This window comes from Phoca vitulina, unplaced genomic scaffold (assembly GCF_004348235.1).
Source record: "Phoca vitulina isolate PV1807 unplaced genomic scaffold, GSC_HSeal_1.0 scaffold11, whole genome shotgun sequence".
Taxonomy (NCBI): domain Eukaryota; kingdom Metazoa; phylum Chordata; class Mammalia; order Carnivora; family Phocidae; genus Phoca; species Phoca vitulina.
Genome location: NW_022589714.1, coordinates 16,055,244 through 16,073,939, shown reverse-complemented (window position 1 = coordinate 16,073,939; position 18,696 = coordinate 16,055,244). Strand labels below are relative to the sequence as shown.

The following is an 18,696-nucleotide window of genomic DNA, read 5'->3' as shown; positions in this document are numbered from 1 at the left end:
AGCAAGAACCTTCACAACAAGCAGGAAAGCGTGGAGGCTAAGTACAGAAGTAAATCTGTCAGACTGGTGCTTTATTCTAATACTTAGGACAATGACTAACTTCAAGGAATGGATTGGAAAGAGGGAACCATTGTTCTTACCATACCTGGCTCTGCCGGGGGCCAGCCAGTGGTGATGAAGAGTCCCGAAGGACAGATTTTGGAGCTCTTCAGACATGAGAAAGTGCTAGGATTTGGGTATTTGCAGGTTAGAGAAGACAGAGTGAAAGAGCAGGAGGAATCAGGATGGGACCTCTGGGGGGAGCTGGTCACGCGGAGGCTGGCTTGTGGGAAGTGGGTGCGTTGTTGCAGCTGGTGAGTTTGTGGGGCCACAGTGGGGCCCAGCAGGCAGGTGGGGCCCTGCTTCAGAAGCCCAGGAGAAAAATCTGGAATGGGGACTAACTTGGTAGTCATCGGCACAGACATAGATGCTTTGCAGAAGCATCACCCCAAGGCGGAGTGTGGGAGTGAAGACAGAAGAGGGTCACCGCAGGATTTAAGGCTCACAGTCCTGTAGGGAGCTGCAAAAGGAAGAAAGCTCTGGAGACTAACGCTGCTTCCAGACCAACGGAAAACAGCGGGGCGTGGCGGAGGAGGGGCCAGCAGACAGCGCTCTGAGCCCGAGGCGCGCTCCCCTGTGTTCAGGGCTGCTAAGAGGTCAAGAAGGTAAAGTGTGAGACGGTCCTTTGGCATTGTCAACTAGGGGGCCGTCAGTGACTTTGGAGAAAAATTCAATAGAGGCAAAAGGATTTGAAGCCAGATGGTAAACAGAACATTCTTCTAAATTATCAGAATCTTTCACTCGACTAAGAACATAGATAAAATGTCAAGAATGTCTTTGCAACTAGCAAAGGCTCATCAACTCTTCTAAAATTGCTCAGATCTGATCAGCAAAAAGAAGAACCATGATGACTTGTCAGAGTTTCTCAGGCGGGTATGCAAATCAGCCCTTGCTGTAACCCTGCTTTGGGCGAGAAGAATTTCCAGTTTTCTGGCCCTTGTATTCTTCCTATTCTGAAGGGCACATGCGGGACCATTGCCTGGACAGTCCCCTAAAATGCATTCTCAACTCTGAATCCTTCTTAAATCTCGCTCCATACTTGAGACAAGAATACTCCACAAATAGAGAAGCAGAGGCACATGTTTGCCGTTGTGGGTTTTTGTTAAACCTACAAGCTGTTTAATCATCACCCGTTCTTAATTTTGCTGATAGCATCTCTGCTATTTTAGCAGAGGTGATGAGTCTTTGTTTGCAAGTCACTGTTAAGACATTCTTGACAGCCAAGTCTATGGCATGTTACAGTAAAGGACGCTGCTAGAAGAACATTTTATGGATCATTTAACACATATTTTTAAAGGAATATTCTTTTTTGCTTGTTTCTGTTTTGAAGATAATTGCTTGTGGCCACATTTTGCTCTGAGGCTGCATTAAACTAGTGTTTTCACGGAAGACACACTTCACAGCATCTAATTTCTAACCGTTTATTTGGTTATAATTTAAACTGAAACTCCTATTCATTGCTATGACTAAAAGTATTCAAGAGCAATCAATAGGTATGGGCACTTTATTTATTTACTTCTTCATTTCATACTTTAAAAGCTTATGCAGAATTTTATACTTCTAGGAAAACAAAATCCCCAAATTTAGTTACTGGATCAATGCTCACAAAATCCTAAGAGGAGAGTTAACCATTTGCAGACTTGCTTGACTCCAGAAGTTCTTGCTTGGGTTCTACTATTCTTATTCCCTTAAAAAAAAAAAAAAAAAGCGTAGGAGAGCTTACCAAATCCTGACTATAAAACACAATAATAACATGTATTAGAAGAACAACATCCATGTGCCAACAGTTGTGGCCAGAGAACTGGTCCTGTTCCCTAAGTCAGCCAGGTGGGAGCTTACTACCATAAGGCATCTAATGGACTGTGTACAAGGGGTGCTAATTTACACATCTCCAGCAAGAACTGAAAGGCAGAAAATGAGATTGGTCAGTGCATCCAGGAACTCCTGGGTCTCCTTAGTCACTGGCTAGTAGCCCAATGTAAGATGCAAGAAAGGCAAAGGAGTCTTGGATGTATAATTCTATAACTAGTTTTGAAGGGTTTTCAGAGTTTAAATACTGTATACATAAATGCAAATCTGCATTACTGAGTCCTGTTTATGTATTAACAGAGAAGTAACATTAATAAATCATCCAAACAAGTAACACATATGCCTTTAATGGTGACCCCAAATATCAAGTTCCACAGTCTTAGTTGTCTGACAAGTTTGCTCCGTGATCAGCACCATCCCCTGACCAATCTCTGAAAAAGGCAAAAGAGGGCTGCCTTGGGGAAGTTTTGGTAATCCAAAGGCCCTGGATCACTTCAAGAATGAGCCCAAGGGCTCTTGCTTTTAAGGCAGATAGATGTTGTGTTTCTTGCAGAGAGTTAGAAGTCAGGGGGTAGAATTTTCCATCCTGGGAAGGAGGAAGTTATGGAACGCATGTCAGTAGAGTAAATCAACCCAACTGGCCAACATAACGTAAGAAAAGGGGTCAGAGGGAGAAACACACATCCACACCAAAAACATGATCTGGGAACATAAGGGACCATTTCTGCAGCCTAGACAAATTTGGTGATATAATCCCCAGAGGTGGGGGTGCAGATGGTAAAGGACTGTCCTCTCCAGAAATTGTTTCCTATCATTCATACCAATCTGGGTTAAACGCTTCTCTTCCGCACTCCCACTGGCCTGAGCTTCCCACCCCTTCCACTCACACACCGTCTGCCCTACCAGACGGGAAGGGCTCAAGCAACAGGGTTTATTTCTTCATGGCCGGATCCCTGGCATCAGGCACAGAGCCTGGCATGCGGTGGGCACTCAATAAACTTCTGATAGGTGAGCGAAAGAATTCAGGAGCGAGTTCTTGAGTCCCACGCGTCAGACTCGCCTGTGGCATCGCTTAGGGAAGCGGCCATACGGAGCTCATCTAAAGAGCAAATGAGGCTCTTGGATCCTGTCGGAGCTCCTGGCCCCAGTGACTGCTGCCTTCCACAAGGACTGGAGAGAGGAAGAAACTGGAGACAATCACTAGAGGCTCCTTCACCTCTGCCGGCTCCCTTTCAGCGGAGTCAGTGCTCCCCAGCGCCTAGTACAGAACCCAGCACAACAGCCTGGTAGGCACTCGATGAATACTTACTGAAAGAAAATGAATCCGTCACCCCGCACTCCCTTTCCCTTCGGAGGAAGTCCTTTAAAAAACGAACGAAACTTACTAACTCCTCCTTGCATGAAACTTCCGAGTCACTCAGGGAAGGGGGTCGGGAAACATTCAGGTTCGGATTGGAGGCCTGCCACCAAAGCACACTGACACTCTGCCTTGTGGGTATGACATGGGTGACGAAGACTTAGCACAACCCACCGTCACCTCTTTGCATGGCGGCGGGGAGCTTGGAGATCATTCTGCCCCCTCTCCCTTCCCACCTCCGTTTCAGAAGTTCTCAACCTGGGCTACTCCGTGGAATGACCTGAAGGGTTTAACAAAATCTCTGGGACCACACCCCGGATCAGCGAAGACGGACGGGGGACCGAGGCATCGGCATCTTGTGCGGTTCCCGGGAGCAGCCAAGCTTGGGAAGTACTGCTGTCCCAGCCAGTCAAGCTGCCTCTGCAGTTCACAGTCGGCTGAGCCCTGTCCGCCCGGCCCGCGCTTTGGCTGCGGGCCGGGCTCGTCCATCTGTTCCGTGGCGGCCGCAGTCGCTGCCGCTCGTCTTCTAATCGTTCTTATATCTCTGCATATTCATATGCAATGTCGTTACCCTGATTTAGACGGCTGGAACAAGACTTTTGCAAGATTTTATAACTCATGGCAGCACAACAAATGCACCTACATTTCCTTATAAGTGCACATGTGTTTGTGTGTATATATAGATATATTCTACCCGGAGTTTAACTTTGCTTTAGTTATTTCTTCGTGCTTAGAAAATTCTATGAGCAGACTTCCTTCGGTTTCAACAGGAGGTGCCAGTTGATTAGGTTTGTTGATGAATCTTTTCCCCCCTCTAGTGGTACTGCGGGGCATGTCAGCTTTGTGCAAGAGGTTTCCTTCTCTTAGACTCCCAGCTCGCCTCTTGGTTCTCCACAGCATCGGAGGAAGCGAACTTTAAGAGCTTTTGCTCTTCGCTGCTGTCTTCGTTCCGGTGGTGCAGTTTACGCTCATGAAAAAAAGAAGCCAGTGAGAGCGGAACTTACTCCTCAGCCTTTTTTCGGTCCTCCAAAGGACCACCCAACGACACCAGTAAGAACAGGCCAATCACTTGGCAGCTTTATTGAGAACCTGTGTGCCAAACATATGTGAGTGAAAATTATTTTTTGAGCTTGTGGTATATCAAAGTATCTTTTTTGTTGTTGTTATTTTGTGTTAAAATAAAAGATCTGGGGGTCGCCTGGGTGGCTCAGATGGTTAAGCGTCTGCCTTCCGCTCGGGCATGATCCCAGAGTCCTGGGATCGATCGCCGAGTCGGGCTCCCTGCAGAGCAGGGAGCCTGCTTCTCCCTCTCCCTCTGCCTGCTGCTTCCCCTGCTTGTGCTCTCTCTCTCTGTCAAAAATAAATAAAATCTTCAACAACAACAACAACAACAACAACAAAAAAAAAATAAAAAAATAAAAAAATAAAAAAATAAAAATATATATATATATATATAAAAGATCTGGACGCCTGGGTGGCTCAGTCTCAGTTAAGCATCTGCCTTCTGCTCAGGTCATGATCTCAGGGTCCTGGGATGGATCTGGGTGTCCGGCTCCCTGCCCAGGTGGGGAGTCAGCTTCTCCCTCTCCCTTGCCCCTCCCCCCCAACTCGTGCTCATGCTCGCTCTCATTCTCTCTCTCAAATAAATAAATAAAATCTTAAAAATATATATATAAGATCTCAATATTAAGACAATAGTACAATATTGTGATTAAGAGCTCAACACTAGAGCCAAACTGGTTCAAGTCCCAATTCCACATTTACTATCTAACCTCAGGCTAGGTATTTAACCTCTCTATGCCTCAGTTTCCTTATCTACAACATGGAGATGACAGTACTACCCCTCTCATAGGGTGATACTATAAAGTACTACTTGGCATTATCATCTTAATTGTTAACTGTTTCTTTTTTTGTTAAGTCTTTTAAAAATTTATTTATTTATTTATTTATTTATTTATTTATTTATTTATTTTAGAAAGAAAGCAAGAGTGGGGGAAGGGCAGAGGGAGAGGGAGAGGAATCTCAAGCAGACTCCCTGCTGAGCGCAGAGCCTGATGACTTGGGGCTTGATCTCAAGACCCTGAGATCATCATGACCTGAGCCAAAACCAAAGAGTTGGATGCTTAACCAACTGAGCCATTCAGGCGCCCCAATTGTTAAATGTTTCTTGAAGGTCCTAATTTTACTCTAAAATGACTTGCTTAAACACTCCTTTCTACCAGGCAATATATAGATCATATTAAACTTATTTAGAAGTATGTAGAAGGCCACCAAAGGCTTTTGCTTCTTTTCCCCAAGCCAGTTCATGAGCCGTTGTTTATTCCTGGCCTGAAGGCATTTCCTCATCACTCTTATCTAGACCATGGGGCAGCAAACTATAGCGGGAGGCCAAAATCCAACCCATTACTTGTTTTTGTAAATAAAGTTTTATTAGAACACACCTACACTTACTTGTTTATGTAGAGTCTGTGGGGGTTCTCGTGCTACAATGCAAAGTTGAATGGTTTCAACAGAAACCAGACAACCCATGAAGCATGAAATACTTACTATCTGGCCCTTTACAGAAAAAACTTTCTGCCCCTTGTCTACACTTTGAATAGTTCTGGATTTATGCTCTGTGAAATGAAGAACTCCAACCTATTCTAAGGCACTCTTTTAAGAAGACCTCTATACTAGCCTGCCTTGCCACAAAAGAACATAAACAACTTGAAGTGACTGGAGAGTGACTAATCCCCATTCAATTCCTCAGCAGGCATTTATTGAACCTCTAATACTTGCCCAAGATTGTGCACGATGCTAGGGTAAAAACCATAGCCCTGGACATTGCTAAAGTCCAGCGGGTGAGGTACAGTGCCTCAAATTTACCTACATGACAGTGCACTGGAGGGCACAAAGCAAGACCATCTACCCCTGTGAAGGTGATCAGGAAAGAGTTCCTAGAGAAGTCAATGCTTGGCCTGAATACAGAACTGCTAGCATTTTAGGTAGAGTGTGAAGACAGAATCCTGAGAAATGAGCACTTTGGTGACAAAAAAAATCCAGGACGGCTGGAGTGCAGGCTGCATGCAGAGGAATGAATAGAGATGAGCATCTGGAAAGAGAAGGTGGGAAGTCCCCATCCATTACCCTCTTCCCTCAGGTTGCCCACCCAGTCTCCTTGGTAGTGCTTCTAGACAAACCTCTCGTGTTCATTAAACTCTGCACCAAGTGTGGGATTATTAAGGGGCGAGGACATAGCCCTGCATTCAAGGACCTCATACAGTCTGGAGAAGGAGGCGGATATATAAGCAAATAATTACAGTGTGGTATGCTAAGTACTAAAATAGAGGTTGATATGCAAGTGACTAACTACTTTGGAAGAATCACAGAAATTTCCATAAAAGAAGTGACTTTAGAGCTGAGTCTTAAAGATATCATAGGATTTCGGGAAGAGGAAATAGCATATGCAAATAATTGAAGTACATGATTTACTGAATGGTGTTTTGTGGACCTGCAAATACTTTGTTGTTGTTGCTGGAACCTCAAGTTCCAAACACAGACTGGAAAGTGAGAGAGGTAGAGGCCAGTCCATAAACAGCCTTATACGATATACAAGGAATTTGATGTTTACTTGAGGGGCCGTGGAAAACCAATGAAGGATCTTAGGAAGGGGGGCAATGTGGTCTCACTTTCACTTTGGAAGATTAATTCTTTCTAAGGCTATAGTATTGCAAATAGAAAGGAGGGGACAGCTTTGAGTGCTATTAGTATATGCTTGGTCAGTCCTTGGCAAAGGCAAAATGACTGTCGTCATCCTTTATATAAATTACTGGTTTCAAAAATACTTTTGTTATTAAACCCTCCCTCTAGATTTATAAAACATATTGCCTGATTTAGAATTTTCTTATCTCACCTCCGACCTCTTCAATGTTTCCATTTTCAACCTACAACAAAGACAGTTAGGACAAATCTATTTGTTGTCCGGGAGCGCCTGGCTGGCTAAGTCAGTGGAGCCTGCCACTCCTGATCTTGGGGTTGTGGGTGCAAGCCCCATGTTGAGTGTAGAGGTTACTTTAAAAACTAAAATAAAACAAAATATTTTTTAAAAAAGAAAACATATTTGTTGTCCTTAGAAAACTTAATCCGTAATAGGAAAAATGGGTTTTTTTACACTCAGTAATGTCCTGCTAAATGCTTAGCAACTAGCAGTCCTCAGTGGGAAACTGATTGTCTTCTATGGTGTTTGGGTATGGCCACATGATGATAGGTATGCAAAGCTGAGTCAATATTAAAGTTCTTAATAGGCTTACCATTGATTCCTACACATTGTATCACTCTGTGGGGGTATTGCTTTCCCTCCATTGCTTTACTTACAGACTTTCCTACTTTCATGGTAGGAAATCAATTAAAAATTGGATTAATAATACCATTTTAGTTATTTGAAAAAGAGGAGTATATGCAGGGATGGGCTGGAGCCAGCTTGTACTGACTCTCAGGAGCTGAATGTTACATTTTTGGGAATTTTGCTGCTTGTTAAATACAGCCATTATTAAAAATTAAATTGTATAAACTCACAATAAAATGAGTTATATTAAAAACAAAGGCAATATATATTCAACACTCACTACTTCCTAATCACTTTACTACATATTACTCTCTATATTCTTGAGTTATACACATCTATTGTATCTGTATGGTATACTATCTAATGATATAATATTGCACATCTCCTCCCAACTTCTTGCTCAGTGATGTCACATTGATAGCTTGAAATATGAAGTATGGTAGGAGTATTTGTACCATGGAAATTGGCAAACAGTACAAATCAAAATTATAAATATTGATCAAAATTCTAAAAAATGGATTTTCCTTTAATTTGCCTAGTTCATAAATGGTAAACTATGCAAATAAAATGAAATTATCTATGGGGGCGCCTGGGTGGCTCAGTCGTTAAGCGTCGCCTTCAGCTCAGGTCATGGTCCCAGGGTCCTGGAATCGAGCCCCACATCAGGCTCCCTGCTTGGCAGGAAGCCTGCTTCTCCCTCTCCCACTCCCCCTGCTTGTGTTCCCTCTCTCACTGTGTCTCTCTCTGTCAAATAAATAAATAAAATCTTTTAAAAAAAAAAATGAAATTATCTATGGTCTGCTTAAAATATGACTGAGTATGGACCAGAGTATAATACTGTCTATTGAATGCCTTCAAATTGTTTTTCTGTTAAAGTACTGGTGAAAGGAAAAAGAGAAAAGCAACATGCAACTCTTGAGACAAATTACCATAGAGAATTCACACAACTCCCTGCAAGAAACAAGGGCAGGCCCCCATGAGGACAAAACAGGTCATTCAGTTTGGAGGTATGTGGGTCCACCACTGGGCAGCCATGCCACAGACCACAAATGCCTGAGCTACAGCCAATGGGAATACACTAACTCATGCCAAAGCTCGTCCCTCTGCATGTAGCGGGTTTTCTACCACCATAGCCAAGGAAAAAAAAAAAAAACTGCCAAAGATCCCAACCAATCTTTTCAACATCTGAAGAATTGATGCCATGGGAAACCAGGAGGTGATGTGAGAGTGAGAACCAGACAGATCTGGGTGGGATCCTGGCTTTGCGTCGCACTGGTTGCTTGTGTGGGGGCAAGTCACATAGGTTCTTTGAATCTCAGTTTCCCCAAATATGAAAGGGAAATAAGACTGTCTTAAGTGCTGTTGAAGATAAGACATCTAAAGTACTTCACATAACGGGGCGTTTGGGTGGCTCAGTCGGTTAAGTGTCTGCCTTCGGCTCAGGGCATGGTCCTAGGGTCCTGGGATCGAGCCCCGCATCGGGCTCCCTGCTCCACAGGAAGCCTGCTTCTCCCCCTGCCCCTCTACCTACTCACGCTGTCTCTCTTGCTCTCTCTCTCTCAAATAAATAAATAAAAATCTTTAAAACAAAAAAAGAAGGTACTTCACATAACAAATGGTAATATTATTGAAAACACAAACAACAACAATTAAAAACCACCTAGGGAAGTATAAAGATGATTTTTTTCCTTTTTCCCCCACCCACCCAGGCACCATTAGCTACTCTGAAGGTTAAGTAAAGAGGGCCTAGGCTGTTGGATTAGCTTTTCTTCTGGTTTTATTCTTAATATTACCTAGATGAGCGGATCTTTTCTTTTTCTTTCCTGCCTTCTCTTATTCAACAAATGTTTCTTTCCACTGCGTATCGGGAAGTGTGCTCAGCTCTGAGTACGCAGTGTTGAAGAAGAATGGTGAGGGGCGCCTGGGTGGCTCAGATGGTTAAGCGTCTGCCTTCGGCTCAGGTCATGATCCCAGGGTCCTGGAATCGAGCCCCACATCGGGCTCCTGACTCAGCGGGGAGTCTGCTTCTCCCTCTCCCTCTGCCTCTCCCCCTGCTCATGCTCTCTCTCTCTATCTCTGTGTCTCAAATGAATAAATAAAATCTTTAAAAAAAAAAAAAAAGAAGAAGAAGAATGGTGATAGTAACAGGGTAGAAGTAGCGGTAGTAACAAGAGCTAACATTTATTAAGCACCGCCTGTTGAATAAAAGAGGCCCACCCTGCTTTCATGTAGCTGACAATTTAGTGCGGGGAAACAGATATTTAAAAAATAATTACTGGGGGGGGCACCTGGGTGGCTCAGTTGTTAAGCATCTGCCTTCGGCTCAGGTCATGATCCCAGGGTCCTGGAATCGAGCCCCGCATCGGGCTCCCTGCTCAGCGGGAAGCCTGCTTCTCCCTCTCCCACTCCCCCTGCTTGTGTTCCCTCTCTCGCTGTTTCTCTCTGTCAAATAAATAAATAAAATCTTTTTAAAAATAATAATAATAATTACTGGGGTGCCTAGGTGGCTCAGACAGTTAAGCGTCTGCCTTTGGCTCAGGTCGTGATCCCAGGGTCCTGGGATCAAGCCCCGCATCGGGCTCTCTGCTCAGCGGGAAGTCTGCTTCTCCCTCTCCCTCTGCCTGCCGCTCCCCCTGCTTGTACTCTTTCTCTCTCTAATAAAAAAAAAATAAAGAATCTTTAAAAAATAATAATAATAATTACTCGGGGCCAAAAATTTCACAGGGTAGCTATTTCACTAGTTTTCGCAGGTTTTTTTTTAATATAGGAGACTGAGCCCTAAACAAATTTGATAAGCAAATTTGGAACTAAAGTTAAATACTAAGAGGTTAAAATAAAACAGATTTCCTCTACTTTCCTCTGAATAATGCTTCAGTGTTTCTGCAAACAAAAACAAACAATAAAACAGACCAAAAAAATTTATCCTGAACAAAGAAGAGATTGGTGGAGAAAATATGGTAGAGAGAGGGAGTAAGAATGTTATAGATAAATGGTTCCAAAATAATTAGGATACAGTTAATTTGAAGTTAATAATAAAATTACAAGATAGAGTTTGGGGCTTCTTAACCAATAAGACAATTTGGATTCCTTGCAATCAGCTATCAGGATAGGTAGTGAGTATTTTCTACATTTATACCTAATCTTCCCACTTTCCACCAAGGGACACCAAATTGTGGTTTGCAGAACCTAACTGACTGAATCCCAGCCTGGGATCCATGAGTATGATAACGGGGATCTATGAGCCATTTAAGAGTTGAAAAAACACTGTCAGGCTTAACATTTACCGGCACTAAGACTGCACAGACTCATTAAAATGTTATGCTTCTTTGCTTTCTTCGGGAATAATATCAGGTTATTACAGTAACTGTTTATCTTAGGCAACTTAGCTATTTATGGCATCATGGGATTTATTGATGAAATATGCTTTTAAAACATGAGATCCAGGGTGCCTGGGTGGTTCAGTCGGTTAAGCATCTGCCTTTGGCTCAGGTCATGATCCCAGGGTCCTAGAATGGAGCTCTGGGCATCGGGTATCAGGGCTCCCTGCTGAGCAGGGAGCCTGCTTCTCCCTCTCCCCCAGCCCCTCCCCCCTGCTTATGCTCAAGCTCAATCTCTCTCGCTCTCTCTTTCTCTCAAATAAATAAAATCTTAAAAAAAAAAAAAAAAAAAGCATGAGGTCCATGTCGGAGGAAGCATTGTAATAAAAGAGATCTCTGGTTCTGAAATCTTAGATATCCAAGCCTAGTGAATGAGTGTGTTACATTTGAAACAAAAGGAACGTGGCTACCTAATCGAGCAGTATCCTGCAAAAGTAACTTATGAAACAGAATTTTCATAAATTTCTATACAAATGTACATTTCTCTAGAGAGACTAAGAGAGTTTTGCAGACACATCTGCATCTGAAATTTCATAGTTACATAAAAGACCGTTTTAACAATTTTTATATTTTTTAAGGGATGCAGTCACTAGGTGTTATTTCTTAAACTTCTGAGGGTCACATCGAAAAGGCAGAACTGCATTTTGACTTTGATTTTAATTCAGGGTTTCAGTGAACAGTAAAAAGGTATAACACTTAGTATTAAGTCTCTTTTGTGTGTTTTTCTACTCTCAGTGTGTGCCTCCCATGAGATGTTCTTAAATTGCCCACTATAATCTTGGGCTTTTATGTTGCATTTCTGGAGGAACCTAAAATAATTTGATGCATGACTTCTTTTTTCCCCCAGAGTTCTCATATTTACTAGCAAGCTATTTGGGTAACTTCTTTTAGCAAAGTTGTGGAGATTAATATGGAATATGTTGCTCTTACAGGATTATGAAATTTCATGTTGCAAAACGGAAGTTTAAGGAAACATTACGCCCATATGATGTAAAAGATGTCATTGAACAATATTCTGCTGGTCATCTAGACATGTTGTGTAGAATTAAAAGTCTCCAAACACGGTAAGCAATAGAAACGTGATTTGTTGTGAAGGGATAGGCATAAAAGTAACTTCTTTTGTTGAGAGTAACTTCTCCGTTGTAGAGAAAACTCGGGGCCCTCATAGCTCTAATTCATTTTTCATGGATAACTGGACTTTTGCTGTTAGTGTAGATTTTTATTTAAGGATATAAATCAGACATTAAAAGCCTCCATCTACAGCATGCGGTACCTCCGTTTCCTCATCTGTAAAAGTGGGGATAATGTTAGTGTTGGCTTCATAGGGTTGTCACCAGGACTGAATGAGTTACTACCTGCAAACCGGGTGCCCCGTAACTGTAATGGTTGTCGCTGATGTCACTAGAATGATTGCTGCAGCTGTTGTTGGGTTATTCTCCGAATCCCGACTGTCCTTCAAAAAGAAGCCGTCTTTCTCCCTCGTTAAACTTTTCCCGACTGTCTGGCCCACAAAAAAAGACCTTCCCCTTCTCTGACCTCCTACAGCACTGAGAGCTACCACAGAGCACAGAGACACTCATAATCTTGGTACCACTGTGCCCGAGAATCGGACTCAAAAACGAGTGGTTGGCTCTTGTGTTGTGTCCCGGGTGCAAGTTTATTCCCCCTGCTCGTGACTCAGGCTGGGCCTTTGCCTTCCTTAGCGTCCTGTACCGCGCCAGATACACACTGTCTCTCTGGTGAGCATCTTAAGAAATGAGCTCGATATGTTACTGCAGCCACGTTTGATTGTGGTATCTTGAAGCCAGAATGCTCAGTCATCTCAGTGTTTTAAGAGTCTTGCTTCGTTCTCAGGCACAAATTACCGGTGTTCGTGTTTGAAGAGTTTTTAAAACACAAGGAGAGAGTCTTAAACATTTGTTTATATGCCCACAGCACACTTAGCCCAGCGGGAGGCATATACTGGGCCCTTAGTAAACCACCTGGTGATCAATTCTAGAAATCACAGTTGGTTCGTTCATTCGTTCATTTATCCAGCAGACAATTATTGAGCCCTTAATGTGTGCCAGGCACTATGGACGTTCAGAGATTAATAAAATAATGACTTAGTCCTTGCGGAGTTTGCAGTATAACAGATTAGATGTCATGACAGGAGGTAGGCGCTGCCTGTAAACTGGAACGTTGAGTCCGTACTCCTGATAATTCAGCTCCAACACACGCACAAAAGAAAGAAATTCCCATTTCAGTGGATCAAGTCTCCTTGGAAATGGTTGTAACTCATCCTGTGGTCGTGTTACAATCTCTGCCCACGTGGCCATGGTCTTCCAAGTCCTTTAAGAGAACTATTATAAAACAAGGGTTTGTATAAAGTTGAACTGCTACGGAAGTTGTAGAACTAATCTTAAGTTTCCAGCTCATGGCGTGTCTATTCTCTAACTAGAATTCCAAAAAGCGGAGATGGATCACTTTCTGTCTGCTTAGCTCCCACATATCAGGTCCATAGTAAATGTTCACTGAAGAATCTGTTCTATTAACATGAAATAATCATAATGACGATTTTGTCATATTTTCAGCAGTTAAATTCAGGAAATGGCTGGTTGGAGATGGAAACAGACAAATTACTTTGTAGTTTAGGACAATTCCACCTCCAGAAGATTGCCCATAAGTGACTTCATCACGGACCAGAATAATGAGAAAATTAATCTCATGTGTAATTCTCATGTTAAGAAAATAAGCACATCAACTGGAACAAGTTCATTTTTATGTCATCTTACATAAATTAAAGATAATTGTCTTTCATTTTTCTTTTCAAAACACTTCATTCTGTCCTGGGGCAATCTCCGTCTTCAGCATTTATAATCAGATCTCCTCTTTCTCTGATAGTGTTGACCAAATTCTTGGAAAAGGGCAAATCACATCGGATAAGAAGAGCCGAGAGAAAATCACAGCAGAACACGAGAGCCCCGATGACCTCAGCATGCTCGGCCGGGTGGTCAAGGTGGAGAAGCAGGTACGATCCAACTGTAGGGGCTAACTTTTCCGTCTGAATTTTTTAATCAAAAATGTAGGTCATTTGATGTATTTTAGTGATTAATAAATTTTTTAGGATTTTATTTATTTATTTGAGAGAGGGACAGAGAGAGAAGGAGACTCCCCGCTGAGCAGGGAGCCTGACGTGGAACTTGATCCCGGGACCCTGGGATCATGACCTGAGCTGAAGGCAGACGCTTAACTGACTGAGCCACCCAGGCTTCCCAGTGATTAATATATTTTAAAGGAAGAAAATCAAGAAAGAGCGAATGAAACTACATATTTTGTGCATAAACAGTGTTCTCTAAAACACTTGGATTTCCATATAAGGAATAAACAATTCCATCTCATCTATGAATACTTGAACTGGAAGCAACTATAGATTTTCCACAGTAAAATAACAGGGATCTATTTTTCATATGTGTTTTGGTGATTGTCACTGTCTCTCTTTTTCACTCTTTTTTAAAAAACAAAACAAAACCTCAGTTGTTAACCCTGAAGCTGTATCTTCTCGTACAAAGATAATTGTCCAAACCAAGAAACAGAGTCTTGACTATAGAGAACACCCTGATGGTTACCAGAGGGGAGGTTGGGGGCGGGGGGGGGGGGGGGGTGTTAAATAGGGGAAGGGGAGGAAAGAGTACACTTATCATATGAGGACTGAGTACGTTTTGGAATTGCAGAGTCACTATACGGTACACCTGAAACTAATATAATACCGTATGTTAACTAGACTGGAATTAAAATTAAAAACTTAATTAAAAAAAGATGACAGTTGTCCAGAAATCAAATTGCTTCCCCAATCTAATCAAAAATATCTCAAGTATTAATTCGGAAGCATTTTGTACCTTTATTTTTAAATTCAGAATCACCTACATTGATATTTAAGGTCTTGATTTAATTAGAGGGGTTCCTGACTAGACCGCAGTAGAGTCCCAGAATGATTTCTTGGAGGAGGCTTAGCAAGGGCAACGTGATTGGGCTGGCAGTCTTGCAGTTGCTTTCATATACTGCTTATATGTTTTTTGAGAACATCAATTGTCCATTTTAAAGAGTTAGGGGGAGCAGCTGTACTGGGGCCATCCGAGGAAATTTGGCCAGGGTTCTTGTTCTTGCCGCGTCTGTTCAAACAGGCACGGTCTGATCCGGAAATACGGCCTCAGTATGTGCCGCCAGTGTTTCCGTCAGTACGCGAAGGATATAGGCTTCATTAAGTTGGATTAAGTGAACTTCCTTGAATTGGTCATCCAAGATAACCTACCTTAACTGCAGATATCCAAGATACCTACTTTAAGGCCAATTCATTGTACATAAAATAAAAATACTTCAATTATGAAAAAAAATAAAATAAAATAAAGAGTTAGGGGGGAGGGGTGTTGGGGGGAGATTATGTAGAGGCCAAAGCAAACCTCTCGTCCCAAATCATCCCTTGGCTGCACCGCTGATAGACGTACGTACATTCTGAGGTTGTACTAAGGTTCACCGCTACATTAGACTTTGTACTCAATATTTAACTGTATTGACACACTCTGACTGCACTGTTTTAATTCTAGAAATGAAGCTTATTCTTACAACAGGTTATATTCATATGTGACCAATTTCCCCACTCTTAGGTACAGTCCATCGAGTCCAAGCTGGACTGCCTACTCGATATATATCAACAGGTCCTCCGGAAAGGCTCTGCCTCCGCCCTCACTTTGGCCTCATTCCAGATCCCACCTTTTGAATGTGAACAGACCTCTGACTATCAAAGCCCCGTGGATAGCAAAGACCTGTCCAGTTCCGCACAGAACAGTGGCTGCTTATCCAGATCAGCGAGTGCCAACATCTCTCGAGGCCTGCAGTTCATTCTGACGCCAAATGAGTTCAGCGCGCAGACTTTCTACGCGCTTAGCCCTACTATGCACAGTCAAGCAACACAGGTGCCAACGAGTCAAAGTGATGGCTCCGCAGCGGCGGCCGCCAGCACCATTGCAAACCAAATAAATGTGGCACCTAAGCCAGCAGCCCCAACAACTTTACAGATCCCGCCTCCTCTCCCAGCCATCAAGCATCTGCCCAGGCCGGAGACCCTGCACCCGGGCCCCGCAGGCTTGCAGGAAAGCATTTCTGATGTCACCACCTGCCTTGTTGCCTCCAAGGAGAATGTTCAGGTTGCACAGTCAGATCTGACCAAGGACCGTGCTCTAAGGAAAAGCTTTGACATGGGGGGGGAGACTCTGTTATCTGTCCGCCCCGTGGTGCCCAAGGACTTGGGCAAATCTCTGTCGGTACAAAACCTGATCAGGTCGACAGAGGAACTGAGTATACAGCTTTCTGGGAGTGAGTCAGGTGGCTCCAGAGGCAGCCAAGATTTTTACCCCAAATGGAGGGAATCCAAATTGTTTATAACTGATGAAGAGGTGGGTCCCGAAGAGACTGAGACAGACACGTTTGATGCCATGCCGCAGCTTGCCGGGGAAACTGCTTTTGCGTCAGACTCTCTAAGGACTGAAAGATCTCGATCATCTCGGAGCATTTGTAAGGCAGGAGAAAGTACAGAAGCCCTCAGCTTGCCTCATGTCAAACTGAAATAAGGTCTCCGTTTTCCTTCTAGCATAGCAGTCCCTTTAGCCATACATATCATTGCATGAACTATTTTGAAAGCCCTTCTAAAAAGTTGAAATTGCAAGAATCAGGAAGAACATGAAAGGCAGTTTATAAGCCCGTTATCTTTTAATTGCATGAAAATGCATGTTTAGGGATGGCTGAAATTCCAAGGTACATCAACGTTAACCCACTCATTTAGTAACGTACCTTGTGTTAAAAATCCTGAGAAACCAAACACTGCTAATGCTATGGGGTGTGTGAAAATGTCAAGATTAGGTCACTTAGAAGATTTGACTCTGTGTTTTGAAATTATGGGAGTAAACAACTTCAAATTTCAGGCATTTCTGCTTTGTGATTAAATACAAAATACATTTTCAAAATTAGGCCATAATGTATATGTAAACACAATGGCTACCATCAACCGCTGCTAACAAGGTATCGAGTAAAGCAGAACTTGGGAATAATAGAAATGGCTGCTTCCTTCAAGATATATTTGCCAACCCATTCCTATTCAGTCATTTTATTATTAATGTAATTTGAATGTCAGTCTGTGTGCTTTTGGTGATTCAACGCTGTGGCAAGCAATTTTGCACATCATTTTCATGTTGTTCTTTATGACAAGAATGTTCTTCAATTAGAAAGCGTGCAAATAATGAAATTCAGGGCCAGTGGGGCAAATAGACTATCCGACACAAGTGATTTCACGGGAACATAGTCCCTGATGGCTGCATCAACTTTATACGTGGTCGACTTCTTCCTGCGCGAATACAGTACTCCTGAGTAGAAGGGCCGGTGCGCTGGGACTGATCTCTCTGCGATGCGCCCCCCTGGCTTGCCAGGGCTGCCCCAGTGTGAGAAACCATATCAAGTGTGAGAAACCATTCCCGCTGAACTGATAATACAGGCAGGATCCCGGGGAATTAGACATTTGGGTGAGACTGAGATGAGAAAGGCTTGAAAAGAATCCAGACACAACACCAGGAAGTAGGTGAAGTTAACGAAAATAGCTTTGCCCTCAGAAGGCAATGAGAGGGAGAAAAACAAACCAAAATAGAAGAACTTGATCTTTTTAGAAGATGAATATTGCTAGGGAATTCAACTACCTAAACATCCCTTATTCTTATATATAAACGGAGAATTTTGCAAGGTATTTATTTTTTACTACGCCCTGAATGTTTTTTGCTATTAACCTAGTACGTTTTGCATATGGAAGGCTATAACTCAACTTCCTTTACTTTTTATACTGTAGCGAACGTTTTCTATGCTCCCCCAAGAATGTTGCCCCGAACCTCTAATTAGGGGTTCCGTTTCCTGGTGTACACATTCATAGTTAGAAGCCGGGTACCCGCAGCAGGGTCTGCAAATCCAAACACTTAAATCATATAGCACAGCAGCAAGGACCCAAGGGAAACAAGATGAGAGATGCATTTACCAGAAAGCAAGCCACGCCAACTGCTTGTTGGAAGCCTGTCTAGTGGTCTCAGAACTTCAGCCAAGGTAACGGCATTCAAAAGGCAAGGGGGAGCCAGAGAGCACTTCAGTTCAGTTCCACTCCAGCCACAGGACTTATGGAAGGAAGAGTTTTTTCCTTGGCAGATAGTGCTCCTCCAAAAAAACCTTCAGCAGCCAGGAAGACAAAGCAGGGATAGCAACTGGCTGTCCAAAGGCAGGAGGAGGCCCTGAAATCCACCCATCCTGCCCAACTGTCTCCCCCAGCAGGCCGTCTCCAATCCCTGACTCTCCTCCTACCTTTCTTCTCCATTAACTTCTCAGTTCCCTGCCACTGTTTTGCTCCTGAACTTCACCAGGCTTTACCCGGTCTCCATCCCCAAGTAAACCACTTCTCCACTCTTCCTCAGATAGGCTTCTCAACCTTTGAAAATCCTTGTCCCTTTTGATAAACACTGAAATTCTAAACGCCTCCTCTTCTCAACCCACCTGGATTCTAACACACTCCCCTGGAGTGTATCATTCGGCATCTTCTTGGCTGCTGGAGAGCAGAAGTTAGGGTCTAAATTTTACACTCCTGTCAAAAAAAGATTTTCTCAAGCTTTTAAAGCAACGGTTTTCATTGTTGAAGCACAGAATTTTAGTGAATTATGAAATGCAAT

The 18,696-nt window shown here is 43.0% G+C and overlaps 1 protein-coding gene across 3 annotated transcripts in view; it reads left to right on the top strand.

Moving 5' to 3' along the window:
* KCNQ5 (potassium voltage-gated channel subfamily Q member 5) overlaps positions 1-17,002 on the top strand; it is a 499,302-nt gene extending 482,300 nt beyond the window's left edge. For all 3 annotated transcript variants that reach the window (XM_032409462.1, XM_032409464.1, XM_032409463.1), the window contains exons 12-14: positions 11,899-12,030; positions 13,850-13,976; positions 15,610-17,002. In XM_032409462.1, the coding sequence (XP_032265353.1) occupies positions 11,899-12,030; positions 13,850-13,976; positions 15,610-16,572 (1,222 nt within the window). In that variant the 3' untranslated portion in view covers positions 16,573-17,002. The remainder of the gene's footprint in view (positions 1-11,898; positions 12,031-13,849; positions 13,977-15,609) is intronic.
* Positions 17,003-18,696: the final 1,694 nt, after the last annotated feature.